The following is a 26,205-nucleotide window of genomic DNA, read 5'->3' on the forward strand; positions in this document are numbered from 1 at the left end:
CCCATGCTGGAGGAAAAGCAGCCTGCCGGTTTCTCAGCTCTCAGCTGGTTTCTCAGCCATGAGGAATCCTAGGTTACCCTGGTGATGAGGCAGAAAACCGCAAAGAGTCTGACCAGCAAAGCAGAAAGGAGGCAAAAGAAAGCCCAACCTAATTTAAACACTATTTGCTCTCATACAATAAAATAGTTATAAACCGTAACTCTGGAAGGATAATTCATGATTGGATAGCCTTTCTAAAAACAAGTCCTCTACATTGTAAAACATCAGCTAATGAAAATTGTAAAGTGCTCAAATAAGTAAATGAAATTTACATCCAAACAGTATTTACAAACAGCCCTTTCGTGAATGTAATTCTTCCTTGGACCTGTATTTTGTGTAGCTCTCTTCCCTCTCATGACTTTGACATTTTGCAGGATTGTACCCTGGTTTTGTTTCATTGTCATGCTTTTATTTTTGAATGTCAATGACACATTAGTATTACCATTGTATTTCTGAAACCTATATCTCCATCTGATCATGCTTTAGTATAAAGTGTTTTATCATTTTCACTCCTTTTAAAAGAGGTACCAGGAATACACTTTTAATAAGACCGGGATTTTAAAAACCAGGAGACAAAGGGCGCTTGGACAGTGAGCCTAGTTTCGTGCATTAACATTGACTAACTAACTGAAAAATGAAGTAACTAACTGAAAAATGAAGTTTAAGTGACATTTTACATTTTATGTTTTCAGTTTTTAAATAGTTTTAACAATCACTTGATCTAGAACCCTGAATTGTCTGCCAACACCATAGGTCCAATTAGCTTATTTTCAGAAGATCTTTTCAATAAAGACAATCTGCTAAGAAATAAAACAAAGAGGGCGACACTCAAAATTAGTACCAAAGCCCATTTTGGAGGTAGTCAGTGAGCAAGAGTCTCTATTGCATACTAACCAGGACGCTTGTACTTGACCCTGAATTCCTGAATGATTTGCCTCCAAAATTTCCCCTGCAGTTTTCCAGGGTTCTGCATTTACACACAGCAGTTCAGAACCAATACTAACCTAACAGCATTTTCCAAGTAATTGAGAGTGTATTTTTCAGATACAATCTATGCATAATACCATGATTAAGGTACTGTAGGGGGAAATGAAAGCTTAACAAAACCTTACTGAAACATAATTGACTGCCTGAAATCAAGAAGATCACTGAAATATTTAGTATTGTATCTCAGTTTGTCTTAACTACTTTCAAAAGGTTTTGGACACTAAAAGCATATGATATGAAAGGGAAAGCTGAGTTCTTGATACTTTGCTCTAAAAATGTTCACTCTTAATCTGAGAAACACGAAAAAAATGTGTTCAGTTCCTCCACATGTAAACCATTTGTCATCCATTCAAAAATTTTTATACTTCATTTCTTCACCAAAAATCTTGTGATGTCTGATCCATGCTTTGATGCTAGAGATTGTCTTCTCCCCTGGCTTCTTTCCTTAGCTTGTCTGGCGGTTCTCTAAAAATAAAAACATATACAAATATACACCTGTTAGGAAAAGAGTACTGGTTTCAGAATCTCAAAAACTTTTTGTATTTCGTTAGTCTGGAAAAATCTACATTACCACCACGTCCACTTCCCAGTGCTTTGCTCTCAGACGGCACATCACGCCACAAGCACAGGATCCCAGTAGCTCTGGTAAGTGCCCTGAGGTCCTGCGTTCACTTAGGACCAGGTGCTTTAGGGAAGCCTTACTCCCCACTGAGACTGTGAATCCCTCATTCGGGGACTACAGGAGGCCCTGATTCTCCTCTAAGTGAGGGCATGCATAAGGCGCCTTGAGATTTCTCACAATGCCGTGCGTGTAAGGCCTACCGGCTTCCTATGCTGTGGGCTCAGAAGCCACTCCCAAGCCAATGCAGAAAAACAAAGTGAGGTAGATCGAAACTGGATTCTTCTATTTCCACAAATAAAATTTCTCATGAGAATCTAAAAAAGTGATTACAAAAAGGGTGGGTTTTCATTTTGCTATATCTTAATTCTCTTACAGGTCTTGAATGTGCTAATCATTTTCACAGCAGAGATATCAGATGACTTTTTTCCCAGTTAAAGTTCATGTATGTGTGAAGTTATCCAGGTGGAAGGGGTGGGGAGAGAGAAGAGGGTTAAAACTAAAAATAAAATAAAAAACTCTACTTATATTACAAGATCCTATTTATGTAAGAATTATATTTGTGAAGAAACTGAGGAACCTAAAATATTAAAATAAGGCTAAGAGTGCTTATACAATATGAACACTGGCAAAGGATCTGGACAGTCTTTGAAAGTGTAAATACCACTGATTAGCATTTTTAAAAACCTCAGTATCTTTGGTAAACAAAACAGTGGCATGCCATTCTTCTCCCGGCACATGAGCACTGATGAGCTCAGTTAAGTGGGCTCTCGTCCCCCGACGGGGTTGGGGGGAGAGGCAGAATACAGCCCTTTGGAAAACTGCTTGGACATCAATTCCTATGGTCAAACACTTGACTCCATGATTTTACATCTGAGGGTCTATCTTAAGGAACAATCTCAAAATGGAAAGAACAGTATGTAAACAGGACATGTCAACCACTTCACTGTTCAGTATGGGAATGGCTAAATAAATTATAGCAGACATATGCTCAATAGAATCATGTGTAGCCATTTTGGATGCTAAACATGAACGCTTTTCATGGGAACATGGGAAAATGCTGCAGTCGTGCCACAATTGGAAAAAAGTTAGATATAAAGTTGCATATTGAATGTATGCTTCTTTCTGAGAAAATTTTAATCAGTAGATTCTTTTGCTAGACGGTCTGTTAAAAATTCATCCTAGTTGGTAAATAATACTGTCATATTTTTCCCTCTGGTTTTAAGCAATAGGTAATTAATTGCTCAAAAAGGTGCCAAGGTTAACAGGTTTTGCACTTGGGCCAAGAGTGTAATGTCTGCATGTTGCACTGAGTTGGTCCTAGAAAGAACTTATTAACACTCTCTGACATGTCAGGACATCCTTAGCTGCAAATGCAAACACACCTCACTGCCCCAGTTCACCAGTCTTCTAGGTTGATGGTCTGGGTCTCTTCAACGTCCTGTAAGTTACATTCATTTTCTTCTAGGTGGTGGTGACAATTTCCTGTCCTAGAATGAATTCAAAGGAAAGCAGCTTCTCTTCTGTCTGGGACTGAGAACTTATATCAGCCTCAAGGGGACACTTGGGTGATGAAGGGAATAAAGGCATCTCGGAAGCCAGACGAGGGGTATGGATTCCTCCACTCGGTCTGTTTACAGACCGCTGTGCCAGGCTGAAGTCAAAGGGGCTGCAGAGCCTCACTCACCTGTCTGTGACACACTGTGCAGAGCGTCTGCAGGTTGTCCAGGGAACACTGTCCGCCGCCACCGGACACGGGCTTGATGTGGTCCACCTGCCAGAAATGCCCTTCTCCTGGGTTTCTTATCATTTCATTAAGCTGCAGTAAGAACACAAGATCAGCACTTCTCAGCATACGCTGTGGGAACGGTTGGTTCTGCCTTGTGCAATCATGTTTATACAGCACAATCACAGCGAAAAGTACATTACGATGGCTTTTTATAGCTTTTATTGTGAACAGGAAAAAGCCTCTAGGTTAGCAATTTGAAAGCAATAAAATACGTTTCTGAAAAAGTTCTTTTTCCCTTACCTAACCCATTTTGAAAAAATTACAAGCAAGTATAAAATACCAAGACTCCTGACAGACTGGGAAAAATTACTTGCTTTTGCATCTTTGAGCTAGTTTAGACAGTCAGTAAAGAAAACTGTGAAAAGAATAAGATCAGATTAGAAATAAACCTTCTGAATATTACTGAGTCAAATAATCTTTAATTATTGACCTAAATTCATTTTGTTATTATAAACAGTGAAACTTAAATATAAATGGCTGTCCCCTGGAACCTCTGTGCCATTCATCTGGGAACCTCCCCGGTTCCATGGACTGGAACGAAGTTTCCACAACAGATTTTTATCACTGGCGTATCCAGAGTGAACAAAGTTACCCACGTAAAGCAACACTGTTTAGGCCAGCTTACATATATACACTTTATATTTTATCAGTGATGACCTACATTAAAATAGGATGTATTTTAACATTTGCCTGAGGCAGTAAAACCAGCTGCCAGCTCAGCGTTGTAGTTTTTTCAGTATGTTAAAGATGAGCGCAAAGCTTGTTTTTATCTGCATGGTCTTGGACAAGGACGAAATTAAAATCGGCTGCGTGCTGCCGGCCAGGGGAACCTGTGTCAAGTTCTAAAGCACTTTGTCAGACACGTGGAGGCAGAGGGACCTGAGCAGCAGTGCCCAGCCCGAGAGGAGCCCTGAGACGCAGCAGGCTGGAGCAGTAAACGCTGTCCGGCTGAGGCCGGCATTGTTCGAAGCACTGAGAAATGGCAGTCTTGTGCATCAAGCAAATGACGCGTTCTTAGGAAAAAAATCCATTTCGCCTGCTTTTTGTAACCAATTCTTTTGCTCTCAACAATCTCTCCTCTGATGGACTAATCCCGATGTGCTTCTTTATTCCTCCTAGCAATTCTCTGGCCAATCACTTGGGGTCAGTCTTCAGCATCCTAAGTTTAACTCTTAAAACAATCACTCCCTCTCCGACTGATCCTCCCCAGTATGAGCCCTATGGTGCTCCCTAGCCTTGGGACACTTTTGTTTTAGTAGCATACTGTGTAATAACTTCTGTGTTCCTGCGTAGTCTGCTTTCACTACGTCCTTGAGTCCTGTCATTGTGTGTCTTCTGGAAGACTCTGCTCTGAGGCTGCAGACAGTCACTGCCGTCTGGCTGACACCCCTGGGATGGGTGCAGTGTGTCCCTCACCAATTAGACAAAAGGATATTTCAGGAACTCTGGGTATCATGAAGGAAATAGTGTATTTCCCTAGCTCTGAAAGTCATGCTAATTCATCTTTGTGGAAATGCTTAATTAATTCTGTCATAATTTGGTGATACTAGGTAAATAAAAATGTCTGATTTGACCAACTGGCAGAAATTTATCCATTATTTTAGTGGGGAGAGAATGGCTCAGGAGTGATTTTTTTAAAATTAAGCACACTACAAAATTAAACAGTTTGGTCTAGTTTGAAACTTAGAACTGATTAGATCACAACATGAGAAACCAGTTGAGTTTTGGAAATAAAAATGAATACTGTTAACTGTTTTCTAAGAACAATATTTTTTTCCATAAATTGCTCTCCTAAAATTACATTTTACAATGGGATGAACATAAATATTTTCTTCTCATTGTAATGAACTATATTTTGGGGGTTATCTGTTTGCTTCTTGTCATTCAATCCTAACGTCATGAAAAGTAAACAACCAGACCATAGGTACTTCTTGATGGAATGTATCATCTGTTAAGATCTCTTCCCAAAATAATTTAATCATTAGAATCTAATTAAGCCACTATATCTTATAACTATTATTCTGGAATTGGGGGACAGGGAAACATGTCAAATAATATCATGAGGATACAGGAAGACAAATCCATAATGTAGGAAATCCTACAGGCAAATGATACAGTTTCTTGAACAATAATGGTGTAAAAAATGAATGGGGTGATATTACAGATTAACTGGAACATAAGAGGTATAATGAACAAATATAGAGTGTGTGTCATATTGTGATCCTAATTTGAACAAAGCAACTGCAAAAAGACATTTTTGAGACAATCTGGGAAACCAAGCCTGGACTTATAAAGGAATCATAATTGTGTTGGTGTGATAATAGGTACTGGGGTATAGGATTATATTTTAAAAAGAGATAGAAAGAAGGAAGGTGGAAGGAAATCTCTGTGAGAGGTACATAATTAAAGTACTTAAAGAGGAAATGAGGGGCCTCTGGCTGGCTTAGTTGGCGGAGCATGTGACTCGATCTCAGGGTCGTGAGTTCAAGTGCCACGATAGATGATAGATGTAGAGATTACTTAAAAAAAAAAAAAAAAGGAAATTAAATGTCTGGAATTTGCTTTAAAATAATTCCAGGAGAAAAAGGACTGAGATGAGGGACAAATAAAAATGAAGGCTAATGTTGATAACTGTTTAAGTTGGATGATGGGTCTGTGGGTTGATTATTCTACTTTTGTATGTATGTTTTCTTTCTTTCTTTTTTTTTTTTTAAAGATTTTATTTATTTATTCGACAGGATAGAGACAGCCAGCGAGAGAGGGAACACAAGCAGGGGGAGTGGGAGAGGAAGAAGCAGGCTCCCAGCAGAAGAGCCTGATGTGGGGCTCGATCCCAGAATGCTGGGATCACGCCCTGAGCCGAAGGCAGACGCTTAACCGCTGTGCCACCCAGGCACCCCTGTATGAATGTTTTCAAAAACTGCCATATTAAAAAGTTAAAAAAAGAGTGAGCCAATATTCATTACTCAGTACTATGCGGCCTTCTGTCTGCCACATGATTATAATTACCTGTTCCAACGGGAGCTTCGAGATCCAGGTAATGTCCAGAAGATTCTTCCTTTGACTTTTGGGGGCATCTCTCAGACGTAAAAAGAGTTCTTGTGCATTCAGATTACAGAGCTGACATACACCATGTTCAATTTCAAATACTTTGGCTCGCAGGTAATTGTTATTAGATCGAATCCAAAACTCTTCCTGACATTTCAGAGAGCAAAACCGTGAATCCCAAGCATTCACTTTACACTTTTGCTTCGTGTGGCAGGTGGGTTGCTGACAGCGAAGGCAAAGTGGATTTCCTTCACTATCCACAGCCTGCAGATAGCCTTTGGATACAGAAGGCTTCCCAGTGAGGTCAGCTGGGGCCACGCAGGGATTTAGATATGGGACACACACTCCATCATCAAGGAACTTTCTAGAATTGAGCAAAACATGCAATAAGTAACTAATGAACACTTAACACTAGTCTAAATAGTCACTACTTCATATAATCAATGGTATTCAAAGTTTCTATTACTGATAAACAGTAAATGTAGGACCCACAGATTCTATGATTCAGTGTGGAAATAACAGTTACAGTCAGCACTCGATGCTCCATGCCAAATAAAGGAAAGAATGGGGTGTTAAATAAATTCAAAGAAATTGGAATACAAATATGCTGCCTCTCCTGGGAATTTAGGTGTCTTCAAGTTAAACAGACTTTGAAACACTGGAGAAGTTGGCAAATGAGAAGTTAGAAAATGCTTCTTCAGGCCGGGAAAGGACAGACTAAGGTGAAACCCCACCTCAGGTTGGGGCTCCCGTGCTCTGTGTGTGTTGGACCACACTCCTCAGCAGGACAGAGAGGCCATTTACTAAGGCTTCCATGACAACGTCTGGGAGCCCCTGCTGGCCCACAGCAGACAGTCACATCCATGGAGTGATAGGGCCAAGGTACTAACAGTATTTTTAGGAGCTGAAACAGAAGACTTGCTAAGTATGTGCCTCCTACAGGTAAACTCAGATTTGACTCAATTAAAATGAGAAATGAAATATGACAGGACATGCAATTTGTTAAAAGGAAAAGGTACATTCCTCAATTATGTTGAAAGGTCCAACACGGAATTACCACACCTGCTTGCCTATTTTCCATGGCTGTTAGAAGTGTTAAAAGTTCCTTGTGATTGATAGAAAGAGCTCATGACTGGGAACATCTAGTGTCTTTGGGTGGGTCACCTGCTCCACCTGGTCTCAGAGTCCTTCTGATTTCTAAGGTGAGGACATCCTAGGCCTCACAGGGTTGCTAGGAGGATGGAGGAGCTACCATATTGTGAAAGCTCTTTCTAACCTGTTAGTGGCCACATCAAGGTAAAGTCTGGTTACAAATATGAATACAGAAATTTAAAGGAGTACACGTAGTACTACTATGTCCTCCTCATAAATGAAACCTTACTGTGTAGAAGGTTCCTGTGGCCCGGACTCCTTTGTGATCAGACGGACATGGCCCCCATCCTTCTTCACCTTGTCGAGTGAGGCTACAGCAACATCTTCTTTGGTGATGTATCTAAAACAATTACATGTTAAGTAGATTTCCTCTCTCTCCTCTAAGAGTTTCTCTATTTCATGCTCAGATTCCTCCTTGTAAAAGCAAGAGGAGAAGAGGCAAGACAGGAGTCTTCATGGTGCTAACACGAACATTAGGGAATATTCCCTACCTTTATATTGGCCTCCACATGTGGGAAGCACATCTCTGTTCCAAAGTGGTTTTTCCATGATTTATTTTTCTAAGACATTGAAGAGTCATTCAATAGCCTCTGGACCAGTTTTCACTTAGGGGACAAGAAGAGTGGGTGCAGGAATAAGAAATGACCAAGTCCTTGCACAACTGACAGCCAGAGTAAACAGCTTGCCACGCTGTGCAGAGAATCTCGCTGCATGTTTACCTCCCTCTTGGCCTTTTCTTCAAGGTTCCTCCAATCACCATGATCAGTTATAACAATATGTCAGCATGCTCGGGTGAAGTGAGGCTCTTTCTAGTTAGCCAGGTTCCATCACATCTTCTATAATCTTAAGGCTATTTCCATTATTATCAGCCATACAGGCTTTATGGAATCTTCCACTGAAATAAAGCCACTCTTGATGTGGGATTCAGAACCTTATTACACAACACTATCGATACCACACAATGGTTTAGGGACTGAAGGTAAAGAGGAAAGTTATTCCAATTAAAGGTGACGGGGGAATTTAAGTAGGTAAAATGCAATTACCCGATTAATTCCTTCTAATTAGCATGGCCCACTTTCTCTGATAGTTTACACTTGTAGTTTTTCTCCTTTTTAATTAGTTTAAACATGAATTCTTCATATTTCCGAGTACTTCTTAATTTGGTATCTTGACAATAAAATTAAAGTTAAATCACGATGGAATTGTGTAATTATAGGTAAGATCTTAGAAATTTGCTTTTCTTTTAAAGTAGATTTAATAATTAACATATTTGCTTCTTTCTATAAACGATTAATTTTTTGACTAGCTGATACACGTACATATTTCAAAACTCAAAAGGCATGCAATGGTGTTTATGGTGAAGAGCAAGGTTACCATCCCTTCCCATTCCCTCCTCCAAAGCTCTCTATGACCAGTTTTTAATACATCCTCTTAGAATTTTTTTCTGTATATCGGCTATACCTTTTATTTTCTCTCTTTTTGTTGACCTATAACTCATATGCTATAAAATTTACCATTTTAAAGTTTACATTCCAGTGCATTCTATCTCATTCACAAGGGTGTCCAACCATCACCACTAATTCCAGAACATTTTCATTACCCCAAAAGGAAACCTGTACTCATTAGCAGTCACTCCTCATTATACTTTTTACTTTTAAAAACCAATGGTAGCACAGTATACACACTAATCTCCACCTTGGTCTTTTTACCTACACATACATCTCAGAGATCTTTCCAGATTAGTACACATGGGTTGCCCTAGTTTTTAATGATGGCATGTTATTGCATTATTTTAATAAACCATATAATATGTTTAGTTTCTGATTAATGGCATTTAGGTGGTGGTGGTTCTAGTCTCTGCTATCACAAATAATGCTATAATATCCCCACACATATTTCTACACATTAAATGCAAGTAGAATAAATTTTCTGGAAGCAGAATTACTGGGTCAAAGGTCTTGGGCACTTTAAATTTGGACAGATTTTGACACATTGCTCTCTCCTTTGGGTTTGTACCAACCAATACACGGGTCCACCAGCAATGCAGGAGAGGACCTGTTTCCTTACACTTAAACTAGCACAAGATATGTCAGTTAAAAACATCTCTGCTAATGGTGATACACATCTCCTTATAGCTTTAAATCTGCATTTCTATGAAGAGTGACTCTCTTCAAATATTTGCATTTCTACTGGTGTGTTTTTCTGAAAGCAAAAGAAAAAATCACAGTGAATTCCTTCAGAATTCTCTAACTTGCCCTTTTGGTTCCTAAATTTCCCACACCCCCTCATCCCCCAATTCTTCAACCATTTTATTCCCTTGACAAAGGCACTTCACTGAAGTATTTCAGTGGATTCTAATGAACTCAAACACTTCCTGGCTTTGAGGGTCAAGGGGATATTAAGCCTTGCCTCAGGTATTATTCAATGTTTAAAAGCTTAGAGACCTAATTCAGTAACTTTAAAAGATGCTGAGAAATCTATTCAGAGATTTAAGAACTAAAAATAACCTTTCCTACAAGAGATTTAAGCACAAAATTCTGGAAACCACAAGAAATAGATCAATCAACCCCAAAGTGGGAGGTTGGCAACTTCTCAAACATGCTTGTGTTACCACCATTTAATTTTCCATTGAGGTTTGCTGGGAAGTTGATGTAAGTATACCACCTCTCAAAAAGATTATGGTAAATCCCAATGTTCAAAAATAGGGAAGGAGAACATTGTCTACTAAAGTAATTCCTGGGTAGGCATGGCAGTAAAAGATGGCAAATTCTGCCTGAAGAGAAGTGTGTGCTGGAAAGTGGCCCACAAGAGTGAAAATAGTGCTGGGCTCTAGGATGCTGACCTGCTTTGGGGGTCAAAATAAATCGCAGGCATCCTGAACCTAACAGGGCTCCAAGGGAAGCAGGCCTGCCTCTGACAAATGGGAACTCAGCAACTGAAACAATAGCTGGTGATCTTGGCTTCCAGTCATATTTAAGATGGAGCTACTCAAAAGCTAACAGCAAACTCTGAGCTCGGATGGGTCCCCCTGCACTGGTGGATATCACTACAGGATAATCTGGCTGGAGATCTAGCCACTGCTTAAAATTAGTGTCTGTGTGTCTTTATTCTAAGGCCATTCCATTTTTTCAAAGAGGAATCCCCTAATCTTCTGCTTGGAAGTAAAACGTGGCTTCAAGTATCCTGGAAGTGAAGAAAGGGGCCCAGGGAGTGTTGGTTTCCAATAGAACGCCTCTCCCTTTATCTGCACTAAGCCTGGTGTTTCCAAGGCTGGTGCCTCCCTGGTTCACATTCAGTAGAAAGTAAACCAGTAGGACAGTGGGAGGGCGAGACATCCAGTGTCTACCTGCTCCTCATAGAGACTTCAATCAGTGCTGTCGTGCAGCCTGATTTCCCACACCTGCTTCAGAGAGCGCCAACTACGCCACGTCTGGGATGTGCTGAGGCTATGCAGCAAGAACCAGTGCGCTTCCCCAAAGCACACCCTCTGCAGGCGCACACGTTTTGTTTTCATGGCTCTGCTAAGTCCATTTCCCTGGAGCCTTTCCCCCCTCTCTTCCTCTCTCTGATCAGTGACCAAGGTCTCCAGATCTACCTCCTAACCCCTCTTCATCCTCTTTCCTCCATTCCCACTGCTCCTAATGTCTCTTAACTTGCATGGGAGGTGTATGTTAAGCCTCTCTCTCTAGGACTCCTGTCCCTGGTATTCAATCACTCATCTAGGTCATGTTGTAAAGGGACTTTGCAGATGTAATTCGGGTTACTAAACAGCTGACCTTAAGCAACGGAGCAATTCCAAGCATGAGAAGGATTTGACACACCATTGCCGGCCCTGAGATTTAGGAGCCCATGTGCTAGAACTAGAAAGAAGCCTCTAGAAGCTAATGGCAACCCCCGCCCTGACAGCCGGCAAGAAAACCCAAGTGCTACAATCACAAGGAACTGAATTCTGTCAACAACCTGACTGAGCATGGAAACGGACTCTTCCCAGACTCTCAGTGAGAGTCCATCCAGCCGACGCCTTGAATTCAGCCTTAGAAAATCCAGAGAAGAGAAAGCAGTAGAGCCGTCTCAGCCCTCTGACGTACAGACTGTGAGAGAATACATTTCTGTTGCTTTGAGCTGCTAAGTTTGTGGTGATGTGTTAAGGCAGCAACAGAAAGCCGATGCAGCCTGTTCCTTACTTCAAGTCCTCCCTTTTGATCTCATTTCCCAATTGCTGCCAGAGCGAGCTCTGAAAAACATAAATCCCGACTACTGACTATGCTGCTTAACACATTTTAGTTTTCATGTTATCATTTCCATAAAATTTTTCAGATAACGTCGCGTGTCTGACTTTGGTTTGTACTGATTTCATGACTTTGGCTTTTACACCCAATCGGCCACCCTTCTCAGGTGGTTCTTTAAGTGGTCATCCATGTCTGATGGGGAGGAAACAACATGAAGAGCCTAGAAATGGCTGGAGTGGGCTGTAAATTTAATTAAGAAGGAAATTAAGGTTGTGCAAAGAGAAGACCAACACTGCAACTAAGACGGTGGTGATGACAATGAGAAAATGTAGGGGACTGGAGGAAATATCGAGAGAAACAGCATAGGCATCGTGCTTTTTGTTACACACGACTGGGTCTCTGTATGTGTAGGGGTGTGTGTGCACGTGTGCGTAAATATACGTATCAATACACACACTTATTTTACATGTATTTTTAAAATAAAGTAATAAACATTTGTGGGAAATATCTAAGTACTACAGAAGAGTTTAGGTGAGTCCAAAACTGGCAGCTTGTGGACACGTCCAACTAGTCAAAGGGCTTTAATTGATTCATACAGTATTTTATTTTTAATCTGAATTTGAATGACTTCAGATGGGTTATGCACTTCCAATTTGTCATACTTCTCCCCCCCCTACTTCGACCTTTTCTGGTTTTACACTTGATCTCATGTGTTCATTAATGGTTCCTGCTTTGCTTTTCATCACAGGACTTTGTAATCCAGGCCTAAAGTATAAAGTCCTACCGTCTCCACAACTCCCCTACTATAGGGGCTATAGCAAGACCCCTCATCAGGGGCACTGTCGACATTCTGAAACATAATTGCTTGTTCACCGTAGGATTTTCAGCAGTGTCCCAGGCTTCTAGCCACAACATGTTCCCTGGTTAGATCCCCTAATTGTAACAAACTAAAATGTCTCCTAATATTGCCACCCTGGGGGGTAAAATTGCCCCTAGCGGAGAACTACTGTCTTAGAGAAACCTCTGGTAAGAGTTTCCAGGGTACCCTTCTAGGAACTTCCTGTGTCATAACAGCAATTACATATATCTGTATCTCTGTCCTTTTTTTTTAATACTTATTTTTACTCTTAATAATGTATCACAAGTATCATTCCTTATTCTCACATATGAATATACCATATGCCACACTTTGCAACAGCTGAAAGGACTTTTCACTGTATAGGGATACAAGCTGTACGATCAACTGCACCCTCTCACAAATCACTGATGGCTGTTTTTCACCTGTGTGCGTGGACAAGGCGAGAGATCACACATGGATGACGACACAGTACTGGTGTGTGGAGACGGCAAGAGCACAGGGGCTTGTTCTGCCACGTGGCTGTTCAGCTGGGTGCTCCCACGCGGGAGCTGGGCAGAACAGCAGACTGCGCGTCACTGCTCCATGCTGAGGAAAGTCTACAGAGAAGGGGGCCTGAGGTCCCGCAGGGGACAGCTGAGATGATCAGGAAGCCAAGAAAGGAGAGTACATGTATAGAGATTAGAAAGAAACCTGTAATGATTAAGGTAAAACATGGACAGGACACACTTGACCTTTCCTTTCATTTTGCTTCCAGCCATGGGCACGAGACGAGTTCCCTGCCACCCTCTGGGTGCTGCTGTGTCAAGCAGAACTGGCCCCCCTGCTGCATGGCCCCCAGATTCATGCTCCAGGGGTGCAGGGGAGCAGCTCTTCTAACAGGGAAGTGTCTTCCTGTCCATAAATAGTGTCCTGGGCTTGGCAGGTCAGAGGTCGCATCCGCCTGTCACTCTGGCCTCTCTCCTGATGAGTGGGACTCATGGTGACCATGACCCAGAAACCCTGATCTTTTCCAGCAGATCTGATCAAATTCACAAAATATCTAACCATGTTGCTATAACATAAGCTGCTATTTTATGTATAATTTTCTCTTAACTCATCGGGGTTTTGTTAGCGGTTACATGAAATGTTTCAGACCGCCTCCCCCCGTGGAAATAACCATGACAAATAATGACCTACGAAATAAAAAAGAAAGACAGCGCATACCTTTTAGTACTATTTTGTTTGGTTTGCTGCTTTGCGATCTCTTCCAAAGCAAGAATTGGGCTGCAGAAGAGCTGCCCGCTTTTCCTGATGATCTTTTGCTTCATGGCAGTGAGACTACTCCATTCCCGAACAAATCTCAAAATCTGGCAGAAAATGAGGTAATGAAAAGAGTTACCAGCTCACCAGTCATCTTCCTTTGAAAGTAAAGCCCCTTATCACATCAGAAAACTGCTGTTTTATTATATCCCCAAATAGGCTTCTGAATGTCACGATTTAAGGCTTTCTTCAGTTTGATGCATCTTCCTATCTTTACTGTAAAATATCTATGGCCAGTTCTGCAGAGGTCTCTTTCAACCCAAAGACTCTCTAAAGACACATTTCAGGACACCCAGCAGATGTCCTTAGCGCACAGAGGGACCAATGGCAACAATGTGCTCAGCAAGACCAAAAGAGGCCCGGCTGTGAGACGCACAAAGCCAGCAGTGGCCGCGGCAAAAGTGGTTTTGGGGAGAGCGGGTCTTACAGTGGCGGCGGGTTCCAGTGCAACATCTGAGAAATGCTTTGCACCCGACTACCCAACTTCTCACAGGAAAACAGCCAGCAATAAATCTGGGACATTTTTACCAGGGTCGCTATTAACCTTACTTATTAAATACATGTACTGGCTATTTTCTGGGTATCTGAGAATCAGGATTCACTGATACCAGAGAAAATAGCTCACTGCTACCTCTTCCTTTAAGACAGGTGCAGCTGCCCCACGGGCAACGTTTGCTTTCCACTCAAAGGGCAGAAACGTAATCACTATTTTCTTGTAAAAAGTGGTCCACTGCGCGCTGTCAGCCCCGCACGTGCCGGCCCTTCTCAGCAGTGAAGATCAGTTGGCCACGGATCTGGCTTAAGTCTTCCCGAGCAGGTACTTTGACCTACGGTTGTGCGCTGGTGCTTCTGATGATGCCGGAGTCCCCCGGCACGGCATCGTCCCTGCTCTCCGAGTTTGTCATTGTTAGAACTTAACCGTCAGAGATAAAATGAGATTCTGTCAGATACAAATATTACAGTTGCTAATCCCGTGAAGGAGAAATTAAACGATGTGAGGATAATTTTATCCACAGAAACAGCAAACCTAGGTGTGATCACTCACCAAGGAAACAGATCTCACGTTTATTCTCAGCACCAAGGTAAACTGTAGGCAGTGCCTGGACTGATGAAAACACGACCAGTGATTTGACTCTGCACCAGGCCATCAGGCAGCTTTGCTTTTATTAAACTCAAAATGGTCTGAAATTATTCAACAGATTTTAACTTAAAACAAATGCACAGGACTAGTCTTACCAGGGAGCGATTCTGTTTCAGCTGAAAGCTTGCTGGTAAGTCTTCCCAAAGGTCTAATTTTATATCCAGAGGAATGAAGTTACAGTTCATCTGATTTCCATCCTGATTATAGATTAGGGAGGCGTTATTAATCCATCTGGTCTGTAGGCACTACTAATTATTTTAAAAGTAAAGAATTATATCATGGCACAATATTCCCAGTCCCCTAAAAGATAAATGGAGGTGACACATTCCAACAAGATTCCACCCACGCAGCTGCCCTGCATGGATGCCGGGTGGACAGGCCCTCTGAATGCCTCCACTGCTTTCTCTCTTCAGGGTAAAAATACCACGTGGAGGGCTGTAGTCAGTTAAACACGAGGTTTAAATAAGAGGATTTCTTTTATAAAGGGGAAGAAAAACCTCTGCATATGAAAAGGTATTGTATCAACAAAAGCTGAACCCATATAAAATTCTCTCAGCGGAAAAGAAAGTTATGGCTTCCACACACACTTTGGAAAAAACACACAAAAAGTACTTAACATATTGATTCAAAGTTTAGACACGTAATGGTTATTCTAAACTCTGAATTGGACTTGGGATTCCGGCTAAAATGAATAGCTCTTTAGGTACTGTTACTCCAACACAGGATGCCCAACAGCTGGTACTGATCTTCCTTTTAAGGGGTTTTCATCCAAATTCCTGCCTTCAGATTCACCTCAGCTCACCTTACAGCTGTGAAAAGACCTGTTCATATGCCCCCTGCCTAGTGTCTCATGTTTAGAAGATTAATTGAATAACATTTAGTGGTAAAAAGATATGCAAGTATTTAGATCATTCATAAAAATGGACTTGAGACTATTAAGAGAGGTGTCAAGAAGGTGAGGTGGCCCACGCAACGCAGGCTGGGTGCTGGAACTAGAAGATGGGTCAGCGAGGGCGTGAGTTTGCAGAGACTGCAGCTTCTCTCCTATCTCCACCCAATGGGGTAAAAACATGGATCAGATGATCCAGGATGCCGAGCTTTCACTGTACAGAATAAAGACGGGCTTCTGTACTCTGCCTGGTGTCTGCCTTTTGGTTTCTTGATTTTCAGTCCCCTCTGGGGACCAGTTCTGTTATTCTCACGTGGCGGTCTGAGAACCGCGACCTGGAGCTCTCCCCACACTGGAGATGAGGGTGCCTTAGGCACTGAGACCTGCCTCTACCTGAGCTGAGGAGGCCTCGGTGCTCCCTCCACACCCAGAGGTTCCATATGGTGGATGCAGGTCCTGGCCTTACAGAGAAGCATCATTCACTGCCTAGCTTCATTCCCGGTGTCTTTCTCTTGGCTGTGGTCCCACGACAGAAGCAGCGTGGGGCTTCTGGCATTCACGATCTTAGTCATCTCCTAATTTTCTAGCAATTCCTTCTAATTATTAGTTGGCACTGGAGATGATTACATGGCCCACCATCTATCTATATTTCTACTTGGCTCAATGTAAAATCTGTAACCTAAATTACCTTGAAAAAGGCATTCTTTCAGTAGCCTGGCTCATGAACGTAAGAAGTTACAAATATTATTTTATTATACTTAGAAGACTAGGAATTTGATACTGTACACCGAATAGAAGTATTCATAATCTCAGCGAGTTTTTCCTAGTTTACCTAGGCCAAAGATTCTCACAGGGCCCCTAAGACCACTTCAGGGGATCCACAAAGACAGAAGTGTTTTCATAACAACAGTAAAACAACATCTGTCCTTTTCACCCTCATCCTCTCACAAAGGCACAGTGACATTTCCCAGGGACAGACAGATACGAGAATCCCAATGTCTTCTATTAAGACTCTAGAGAAACTGCTAAAAATGTAAAACAAAGCAGGGGCGGCTGGGGGCTCAATTGGTTAAGCACCCGACTCTGATTTTGGCTCAGGTCGTGGTCTCAGGGTCGTGGGATCCAGCCCGCGTCAAGCTCCTACTGAGCACGGACCTGCTTGTCCCCCTCCCACTGCTCCTCCCCACACACTCTCTCGAATAAATAATTTTAAAAAAATCTGTAAAAAAATGTAAAACAATGCCAACTCTCCTCACTAAATGTTATCTTTCTTTTATAAAATATGTTTCATAAAAATAAGCTATTGACATGAGTATCAACAATGGGTTATTACTATCCTTAATAAATATTTTTAAGTGTTTCCAGTTTAATTTCAAATAGACAAAATATCAACAGATATAACCCTCATGAACAAAAACTCCTTGGGGTTCTCACCAAATTTTAAAAGTTCAAAGAGCTCCTGAGACTAAAAAGTTTGAGCACCACCAACCTAGGCTATGGCACGAATCCAAGCAATCATATTTTTAAAGCTTCCTAGAATTTATTCGACATGGATGGGCAGAGTCAGGCTTCTGCAAAGGGGCTGCGGTTGCTACAAATTATCCATGAAGGAGCTAACTTTTTTTTGGAAGTACAGTTAACACGATGTTACATACGTTTCAGGTGTACGGCACGGTGATTCGACAAGTCTACACTTCATGCTGTGCTCACACACGTGTAGCTGCCACCCGTCACCATACGACACTGTCACATCACTGACTATTCCTTGTGCTGTACCTTTCATCCCTGTGACTCACACCATAACTGGAAGCCTGTAACTTCCACTCCCTTTCATCCTTTTTGGCCACCCCCCACCCTGTCCCCTCTGGCAACCGCCAGTTTATTCTCTGATTTATGGGTCTGTTTCTGCTTTGTTTGTTCATTTGTTTTGTTTTGTTTTTTTCAGATTCCACACATAAGTGAAACCATGCGGTATTTGTTTTTCTCTGTCTCACTTGTTTCACTTAGCATCATACACTCTATGTCCATCCACGTTGTTGCAGATGGCAAGATCTCGTTCTTTTTTTATGGCCACATAATATTCCATTGTGTAGATGTGGGGTGTGTGTGTGTGTAAACCACGTCTAGGAGCTCTTACTGAGAGTTCCTTATGATTAGGCACAATGCTAAGTGATTTACAGGAATTGGCTCATGTTACCCTTGCAACAACTCTTCTCCACATTTTCTAGCTGAGGAAACTGAGGCACAAAGCAGTTAAGTAATATGTTCAAGATTCCACGCTCAGGAACAGATATGAACTGAGGTGGTTTGGCCCCTGAAGTCTGTGCTGTTAACTATTATGCTGTTTTGCCTCTCATTGTTTTTAGATTTAACAAAGGAATTTTAGAATTAGCTTTAAGGAGAAAAAGACCCAGATACCTATCTCATTGTTAATCAAATCAAGTATCTCCATAAAATGTGAAAAAAAGGAAGCCTTTTGCATGTTTCAAGCTACAGAATCTGCTTGATGCTTACCTTAGTATAGAGGTGAATCCGGTCAGTATTCTTACTTGCACAGAACATTAAGGTACCATATACTGGCGAGTCGTCTGAACTCTTCAACTGTTCTAATTAAGAAGATAAAAAAGAACCTGAAGGCTTACCTCTCTTCTAACCAAAATAGCTTATTTTAATCTTCTACGGGTTAGAATGACGAAAGAGCTATATACAATATATCAACATATTTGACAAAGAACATGTGTCTGCACTTGAAAGACAACTACGATGGTAGGCCATCTAAGACCACATTGGCTTATATGGACACCAGTTGCTTTGCACTTTTGCTAATGACTCCACAAGAGAGAAACAAATTCGGAATTAGCTGAAAAGATATGAGTTAGGTATGAGAGAGAATTTCCTGCCACTGAGAGTTGTTATCGGTCTTAAAGGAGTCTAGAATCTGGACTTCTCCAATAGCAGTGTTAAGCTGGGACTGAAGCAGCACCATTTTGGTTGCCAGCAGCAATCCAGCTCTGTGAAAGGCCACTTCAGTGCCCAACTCCCTGTGACCTGGTGCTTCACATTCACAAAAGGGGATATGCGGACAAACTTTTTTTCTGATAATCTTTTATTTATCACTTCTCAGTCTCAGTGACCAATGTATATACAGGAAAGATAGGGTTATCCCAGTGGATCTAAATAAGAATTATGGTTAACACTTAACGAGTACTTGCAATGCGCCAGGTACTGTTCTAAGTACATATATTAACACCCCTCAGAAATTAGTAGTGCATTTGACAGAGGAAAAAACTGAGGCACATTAACTTGCCCAAGGTCACACCACCAGTAAGAGGACTTAAGACCAGTAATGTGGCTACACAGCCTGTGCCCTTAACCTCTAAATGACCTTCATCATCATCATCATCATCATTTTTATTTTATTTTTTTCCTCAGTGACCTTTTAAAATGTTTCCCCAGATCTAGAAGCCTATGATTTGTCATTCTACTTGGCAATGTCATCATATTTCAATTTTTCTAATCAAGCCACTGGTCATTTTATAAACTTGGGAGTATTCCCATATTTCATAAATTCAAAAATGTCAGTATTTTCCACACTTTAACATCTCTGTTAAACGTTGGCATGTTGTATAGCCAATAATTGTGCCATTTTACAATAATTGTTGGCCAGGTGGCAGTTGCGAAGTGGTTGTCATTGCCTGAGCACTCATGAGCTAGTCATAACTACAATACTATTGTTATTTCAACACCACACTTAAGTCAAACGCATTGCTTGTTACTACATGAGTTGAGTTTAATTACTTCTAAAATGTCTTCAAAATGTTTCATTATGATTTGGTATTGAAATGAAAAGTGATAAGCATACTAAAAAATTTTGCATATAAAGCAGGAGAGCATACATTTGATATTAAAGAAGTAAATATGTATCATTGGAGGAATAACCAAAATTTTTTTATATTCTTGCAAAGGAATAACCAAGTTCTTCATGGGACCTAAGGAAAGGAGATCCCTGCAGACAGAGGAAGCTCTCTCACATCTGGATCCTGAGATGTGCAAAGGGTTGCCTAGTACATGCCAAGCACTGCAAATGAGGGCATAAGGACTGCCAAATCCCTCAGGACAAATGAAAGAAACAGCAAAGCAAAAGAGGGTGGTATGATCTGGTCTGGGCTCTCATTTGGGTATTAAGTCATAGTTTAACTTCTAGAGTTTCTTTCTTTCTGAATGTACATAAAACAAGTGCATCGTATAATCATTCTATCTTCAGATCCTTTGAAGGACCACGGTTAATGCGTTAATATTTAAAGCCCAGAAGTCATTCTCTGATAAAAAGCATTATAGGATTGATTCCAAATCAGTTGGTATTCTTGGTAGCTAGCAGCTACATCAGGGAACATATTTCTCTTTTCATTGTTTCCATGAAGCGTGATTTAATGGTTTGAGACTAGAGATGACGCATCTTGTGAAGACACAGCCATCCTTCCAGACCCTTAGAATTCCAGTTAGAACAAAACCACAGTTCCCGCAAAGCACACACCACTCCAGTTCTAGAAGAGCTCCTGTGCAAGGAATAAACATTTGCACATAGTGTGCCCCCTCTGTCATCCCTCCCTTTGTTTTTCATGGAAATCCATGGTACTGGGGAGAGATGAAGCATATTGCTTGCATGGAATTCTCAGCCTAGTGATCTGATAAGTCAAAGAAAGGAAGAGGGGACAGGTCTGGGGAAAAAGTTGGCATTGTCTGGAGTGGATGAGGCCAATGCAAATTTCACTGGCAGAATAGAATTTCTAAAGGTCTAATGATTTTTGAAAAGTATGTGTAAGTAAACCTAGCATCTGCCTTCATCAAGGGATCAATTTACAACTAACAAACCAGAATTTCCCAGCCACAGATGAAGAGACTCATAGCCCTTGAGTTGATGACAATTGCCGGTTGTTTGTTCTCGGTCTGATGTTTAGTCCAGTGAGCCACACGCTGTCCTACAACAAAGGCTGCATCAGCACTTGAGGGAATGTCAGAGCAGGAGGCAGGAAACCAGAGCTATGAAAGGAATGCCCCACCTGAGACTACACCATCTGCCTACCTAAAGACTTAAAATTAACACACCTAAAACAGGGTCCATTCCAAGACATTATTTGAGAAGACCTTGAGGTGTTAGAGGGAAGGAAGGATGAGGGAAAAAGAAAGGAGGATGCCCTGAGCTCAGAAATTCTTAAATGAATGTTTCATTTTAAAGCTATGAAATCTGACTCAATTATAACTGTGTTTAATAGCAACTGATTTAGAAGAAAAACTTCAGCTGCCCCATCTCAGCAGTTTTGGTGTTGTTATAATGAGAACATCAGTCTGTGGGTTACTATGGTCACTAACCGATTAACGCAGAAAATAACCCCAAAGTACTCACCAACTCTGGCGAGCCGGCCCATAACGATAGTGATGTGTGACATATGGGCGGGTATGCACCAACCATCACAGCTTGAAGTAATGAATGGAATCAACCAAAGAGTAAATAAATCCAAACACTACATGACTGGCTCCAAGTGCAGTCATGATTCATACAGTCTTGAAATTATGTACTTTAAGAACGTTTTCTTAAAAAAAAAACACCCAAAATCCTAAATTTAAAATAGGCCAATTATTTGTAGCCATTTAAAAGAAATTCATGTGCAAACGATTAATGATCTGTTAAGTAGCTGTTAATAATATGTCAATCTTACTCTTGTCCAAAAGAACCTCCCAAATATCAAAACCACACCCTCATTCGTGGATGGGCCTGACCTGGATGGGGCTGGGCGAGCGGTCTGGGGGCAGCACGGGCAGCTACGTGTCAGTTCTGCTCTCTGTGTCATGTCTGAATGCCCACAGCTCTGCTCTTCCAGCCATCTGGTATTTCAGTGTACGGTTCCAAATGGCTGGTATTTTTAATATTAAGTCGGAATACAAGGAACCTGGAACGCAGTAGTAGTCACAGATCTATCAAAAGTATTGTCTACCTATGTGCATGGTTAGGATCTGGACACCGGAAGTGGAAACCAGACTTACCATCACCTGGCTGGGGTGTGAGTCCGTCTTCTCTCTTGATTTCCGGTATTTCTTTCTTGCTCTCAGCCAACAGGTTAGGTTCTGAGGGCGCAGGGACTTGTTTTTCACAGTCAGAACTAGTCCAAGTGTTTTTGGAGGTGTCTTTCTGAGGATTACCTTTCCTGTTTTCGTTTTTATCCTGGGTAGAGCTGAGGCTACCTATTTGTAGAATTATGAAAATCAAACAAATAATTTACACACAAATTTAGGTAAAATCATTATTTACTCTAAGGCCAGTCTTTAAAAAGTCACAGCTCGGTCTTATAAAAAGAAACACGGTCAACTATGTTCATTCTCTGGAACACCTGTTGGGAGTCACTAAATGCACCATGTGCAAACGATGGGGTGCTGGACGGGCAGTGAGGAATCAGACAGACAAATCCCTGCTTCCTAGAGTTTCCATTCTAAGTGTCAGAGACAGGTCATCACCAAGGAAGCAAATAAATCAGAGAAAGAGAATAAAGGCCAATGAATAAAGAAAAAGAAATAAAACAAGAGAATAAAGCAAGATTTTGTAATCAGGGGACGGTGGGGAACAAAGGTCCCCAGTGCCAAGCTCTGGTCGAGTTCCGTCTGAGCTGAGGGCTGTTCAGGAATCTAGGAGGCCCAGCCCGAGGGCCTGTATTCTCAAACTGGACTGTAAATGTAAGCAGAAGCCGTTGAGGGTTTTAAGTAAAGGAATGGAATCATCTGAGTTTTTAAAGGCTCACTCTGGCTGCTTGTACTGGGAGGCCACTGAGGTCTGGGAGAGAAAATGGTAACCTCTGGTGGGTCGGTAGCAACAAAGAAGATGTGGCCAGAATCAAGATAGACTTTGGAAGTTATGCTGGCAGAACCTGACAAATCAAGTGTGGGAGAAGAGAAAGGAATCAAGGACGCTGCCTGGGTTTCTAGCGATGATGAGGGAAGGGAAGATTTAGGTGTTAGGTGTGGTGGTGGTGAATGGAGAACTCTACCTTGGGCCACCTTGAGGTACCATCACACCAGCAGGTGCAGATGAGCCAGAGGCGTACGGACGAGCTGCGGTTCAAGCGGGAGACAGAAGTGTGGGCCTAAGAGCTATAAGATGGCAAGTATGAGCTATGTGGATGTTAGGAACAAAGCACAAGAGGGGCACCTGGCTGGCTCAGTAGAACATGCGACTCTACATCTCAGGGTCATGAGTTCAAGCCCCATGTTGGGCATAGAGATTACTTTAAAAAAAAAAAAAAAGAACAAGGCACAAGAGAAGGGTTACCTATTGACAAATATTAGTGTTCAGTATATACTATACCAAATTGTACCGAATGTCCTGGAGACCCCGTTAGCAACATTTATAGGACTGTAATTTTCTAATATTGCTCCTTTACTTTTTTGGTTTACTTTTTTTTAAGATTTTATTTATTTATCTGACACAGAGAGACAAGTGTGAGAGAGAGTGCACAGACATGGGGAGGGGCAGGCAGAAGGAGAGGGAGAAGCAGGCTTCCCGCTGAGCAAGAAGCCCAACGCAGGGCTCGATCTCAGGACTCTGGGATCATGACCTGAGCTGAAGGCAAATACTTAACTGACTGAACCACCCAGGCACCCGTCTCCTTTAGTTTTTTGGATTCCGTTTCCTCAAAGTGTTGTATGGCAAACACCGATTAAAAATTCTGGATGAATTAGAATTAATTCTGCTTTTCAATACTTTTGGGGGTACATCCAAATCAGGGTTGGAAATCATTATGCCAAGTACAATAATATTAATCTAATAATTATAACCTTTTTACACAGTAGTATCACTGTTATTTATATGTATTTTTGTTTAATCAGACTTTCATAGTCACAAAAGGAGTTTTATTTTTCCTTAGGTTGCTTGAGAGTTTGCTTATTAAATCAGGGGTCTAGAAACTTTCGCTGTTGCTCTTGTTATCACAAAGAAAAATCAGAACTATAAAACCCTATTAAACTACGATTTTCATTGCTAAATCACTCAACTTACACTTAATGTGAACTGGCATTATTCTGTAGTCATGAGATACTTTATTTTTGTGGTCTAGAGTAGTTGGAAATTGAATGAGATAATGCAAATTGTGAGAGATATTATATGGAATAAGCTTGTGGTTCCAATTTAGTTCACAGACAACAGGTGTCCACGTTACAAATATAACCACCCAGATGGCAGACTTGTCATTTTTGTAGGAACACCCAGAATTGAAAAAGGAAAGGCTCAGCTACTGATTACATTTTCTTTCAGATTAAAACTTAGACATAGGAGAACAAGAAAGATAGGAAGGAACTGCAATAGCAGAGCCTTTATCTTAGCTGACTCTTTGTTAATGTCACTTCTCTAAAGAGTTCACATATGATGGAAAAGAAGATGTGTACAATTATTACAACTGATAAAATAAAATGATTTCTTCCTGCTTCCCAAACTGTCAACTTGGCCTTTTGAGTTGCCATGAAAATGGTCTCTAAAACTGGAAACAAAAGAAATACTAATGATATTTTTTCTTAAGACAACTTCAGTATTAATAACATTTCAAAAACAAAACATCAAAATAATATCATGCTATAAAAACATACTCTGAGGTATGTATATAATTTCTACTTTTAAAATAGCATGTTTTGGAAAAGAATAAACTCATTAGACAGATACCAAATTGGTTCTTAAGATCTATAGAGGAATTTTTATGATCTGTCATGCAAGAAACAGGACACAACGTATATTTTACTAGGCAAAGAAGCTCCACTGGATTATTTTGCTATTTAAACAAAAATAATCTATAATTTCTTTAAAAAACAAGTATTTTCTACAGGAGAAAGAAAACAGCAGGTCTATGACTATCAGGCATATTTGCTGCCATAGCAACAGAGCTTCTATTCCTGCCCACTGAATTCACATCCTGCTGGCATTAATGAGAAATGTCCATTTGTGCCAAATTAATGCCATGTCACAGACACTCAGGGATATACATTCTTGACAGAACTGGGAGCTTTCCACATTCCTCCAGGGGATAAATTCAGTCTTCACTATGTAAAGTTCTTACTCTAGCTTAAAAGCTAAAGTCAGTGTTTAAATAAATAAACAAACAAACAAATAATTAAATAAATAAAGTCAGTGTCGAGACCCACTAACCCATGCTAATAGCAGTTGCCTCTAAAAACACAGACTATGTGAAGATAATACTGCCAGCCCCCGCCAGGGCCACACTCCATGTACTCACCAGCTCTGCCTGGAGGATTCTCACACATTTCACAATAAGGTAACTCTGAGTTATTGATGTAGGTGCAGAAACCACACTGCCAGCCCTTTCCAGGAAGGGGTGGGCTGGTTGCCTGGGCTAGAGCCGTGGTTTGCCTGGGCCAGGATGGTTTCTCCTTTGGGGCACTGCGGTGGTCATTGGTAGTGACCGACTTCAATCTTTTAGCTTCAGGTTCAACACTGCTTTCATAATCAACAATATGTCTTGTAGCTCTTTTTCCAGGGTCTGCTGGCACGACAGTATTTTTCTTTTGGAATATCCCGGATTCATCACAGGAGGTCACCAACTGTCTTTTCTTAGGTTTTGGTAAAAAGAATGATCGAATATCATGCTGTTTTTCTTTTTCAAACTAGGAAAAACAAACCGTTACCAAATTAAGAAGCAATCTAATATGTTCTTCCTAAATGAAACAGATTAACCAATGACTTTCAGTAACCATATTCCTTTATCTTTTGAATACCTTATTGGAAATGAATTCAATTATGCTATGACTCTTCATATATACATATATGCAGAATATCATTAACACATCTATATACTTCCTGTGTCTTTTTTTTTTTTTTAGCACTTACAGCGTGCCAAACACTTTACATATATTAACTCATTTAATCCTCATGCCAGCTCTGTGAGACAGGTACTAGCATTCTTCCTACATTTTAGATGAGGACACTAAAGCTTTAGAGATGTTAGGCAACACGGTTACAGAATTTATGTAACAAAATCATACTTTATCAACTATCTGCTCTAGAGGTATGTCAAGGAAAGGAGAATTGTGTATTTAAATATTTCAAGTCAACCAAGAACCTACAAAAATGTTTTCGTGCCCAAATTATAGTCTTCATAAAC

General features: G+C 41.0%; 1 protein-coding gene across 4 annotated transcripts in view; it reads right to left on the bottom strand.

Annotated features, from left to right (window-relative positions):
* Positions 1-675: 675 nt before the first annotated feature.
* ZRANB3 (zinc finger RANBP2-type containing 3) overlaps positions 676-26,205 on the bottom strand; it is a 302,647-nt gene continuing 277,117 nt past the window's right edge. For all 4 annotated transcript variants that reach the window (XM_045782977.2, XM_045782969.2, XM_087858142.1 and 1 more), the window contains 9 exons: positions 25,321-25,708; positions 22,094-22,291; positions 18,566-18,657; positions 15,258-15,359; positions 13,926-14,068; positions 7,864-7,974; positions 6,444-6,846; positions 3,333-3,464; positions 676-1,491 (listed from right to left, as the gene is read on the bottom strand). In XM_045782977.2, coding sequence (XP_045638933.2) covers positions 1,393-1,491; positions 3,333-3,464; positions 6,444-6,846; positions 7,864-7,974; positions 13,926-14,068; positions 15,258-15,359; positions 18,566-18,657; positions 22,094-22,291; positions 25,321-25,708 — 1,668 coding nt within the window. In that variant the 3' untranslated portion in view covers positions 676-1,392. The remainder of the gene's footprint in view (positions 1,492-3,332; positions 3,465-6,443; positions 6,847-7,863; positions 7,975-13,925; positions 14,069-15,257; positions 15,360-18,565; positions 18,658-22,093; positions 22,292-25,320; positions 25,709-26,205) is intronic.

Source organism: Ursus americanus, chromosome 1 (assembly GCF_024610735.1).
Source record: "Ursus americanus isolate L20-20 chromosome 1, mUrsAme1.1.p, whole genome shotgun sequence".
Taxonomy (NCBI): domain Eukaryota; kingdom Metazoa; phylum Chordata; class Mammalia; order Carnivora; family Ursidae; genus Ursus; species Ursus americanus.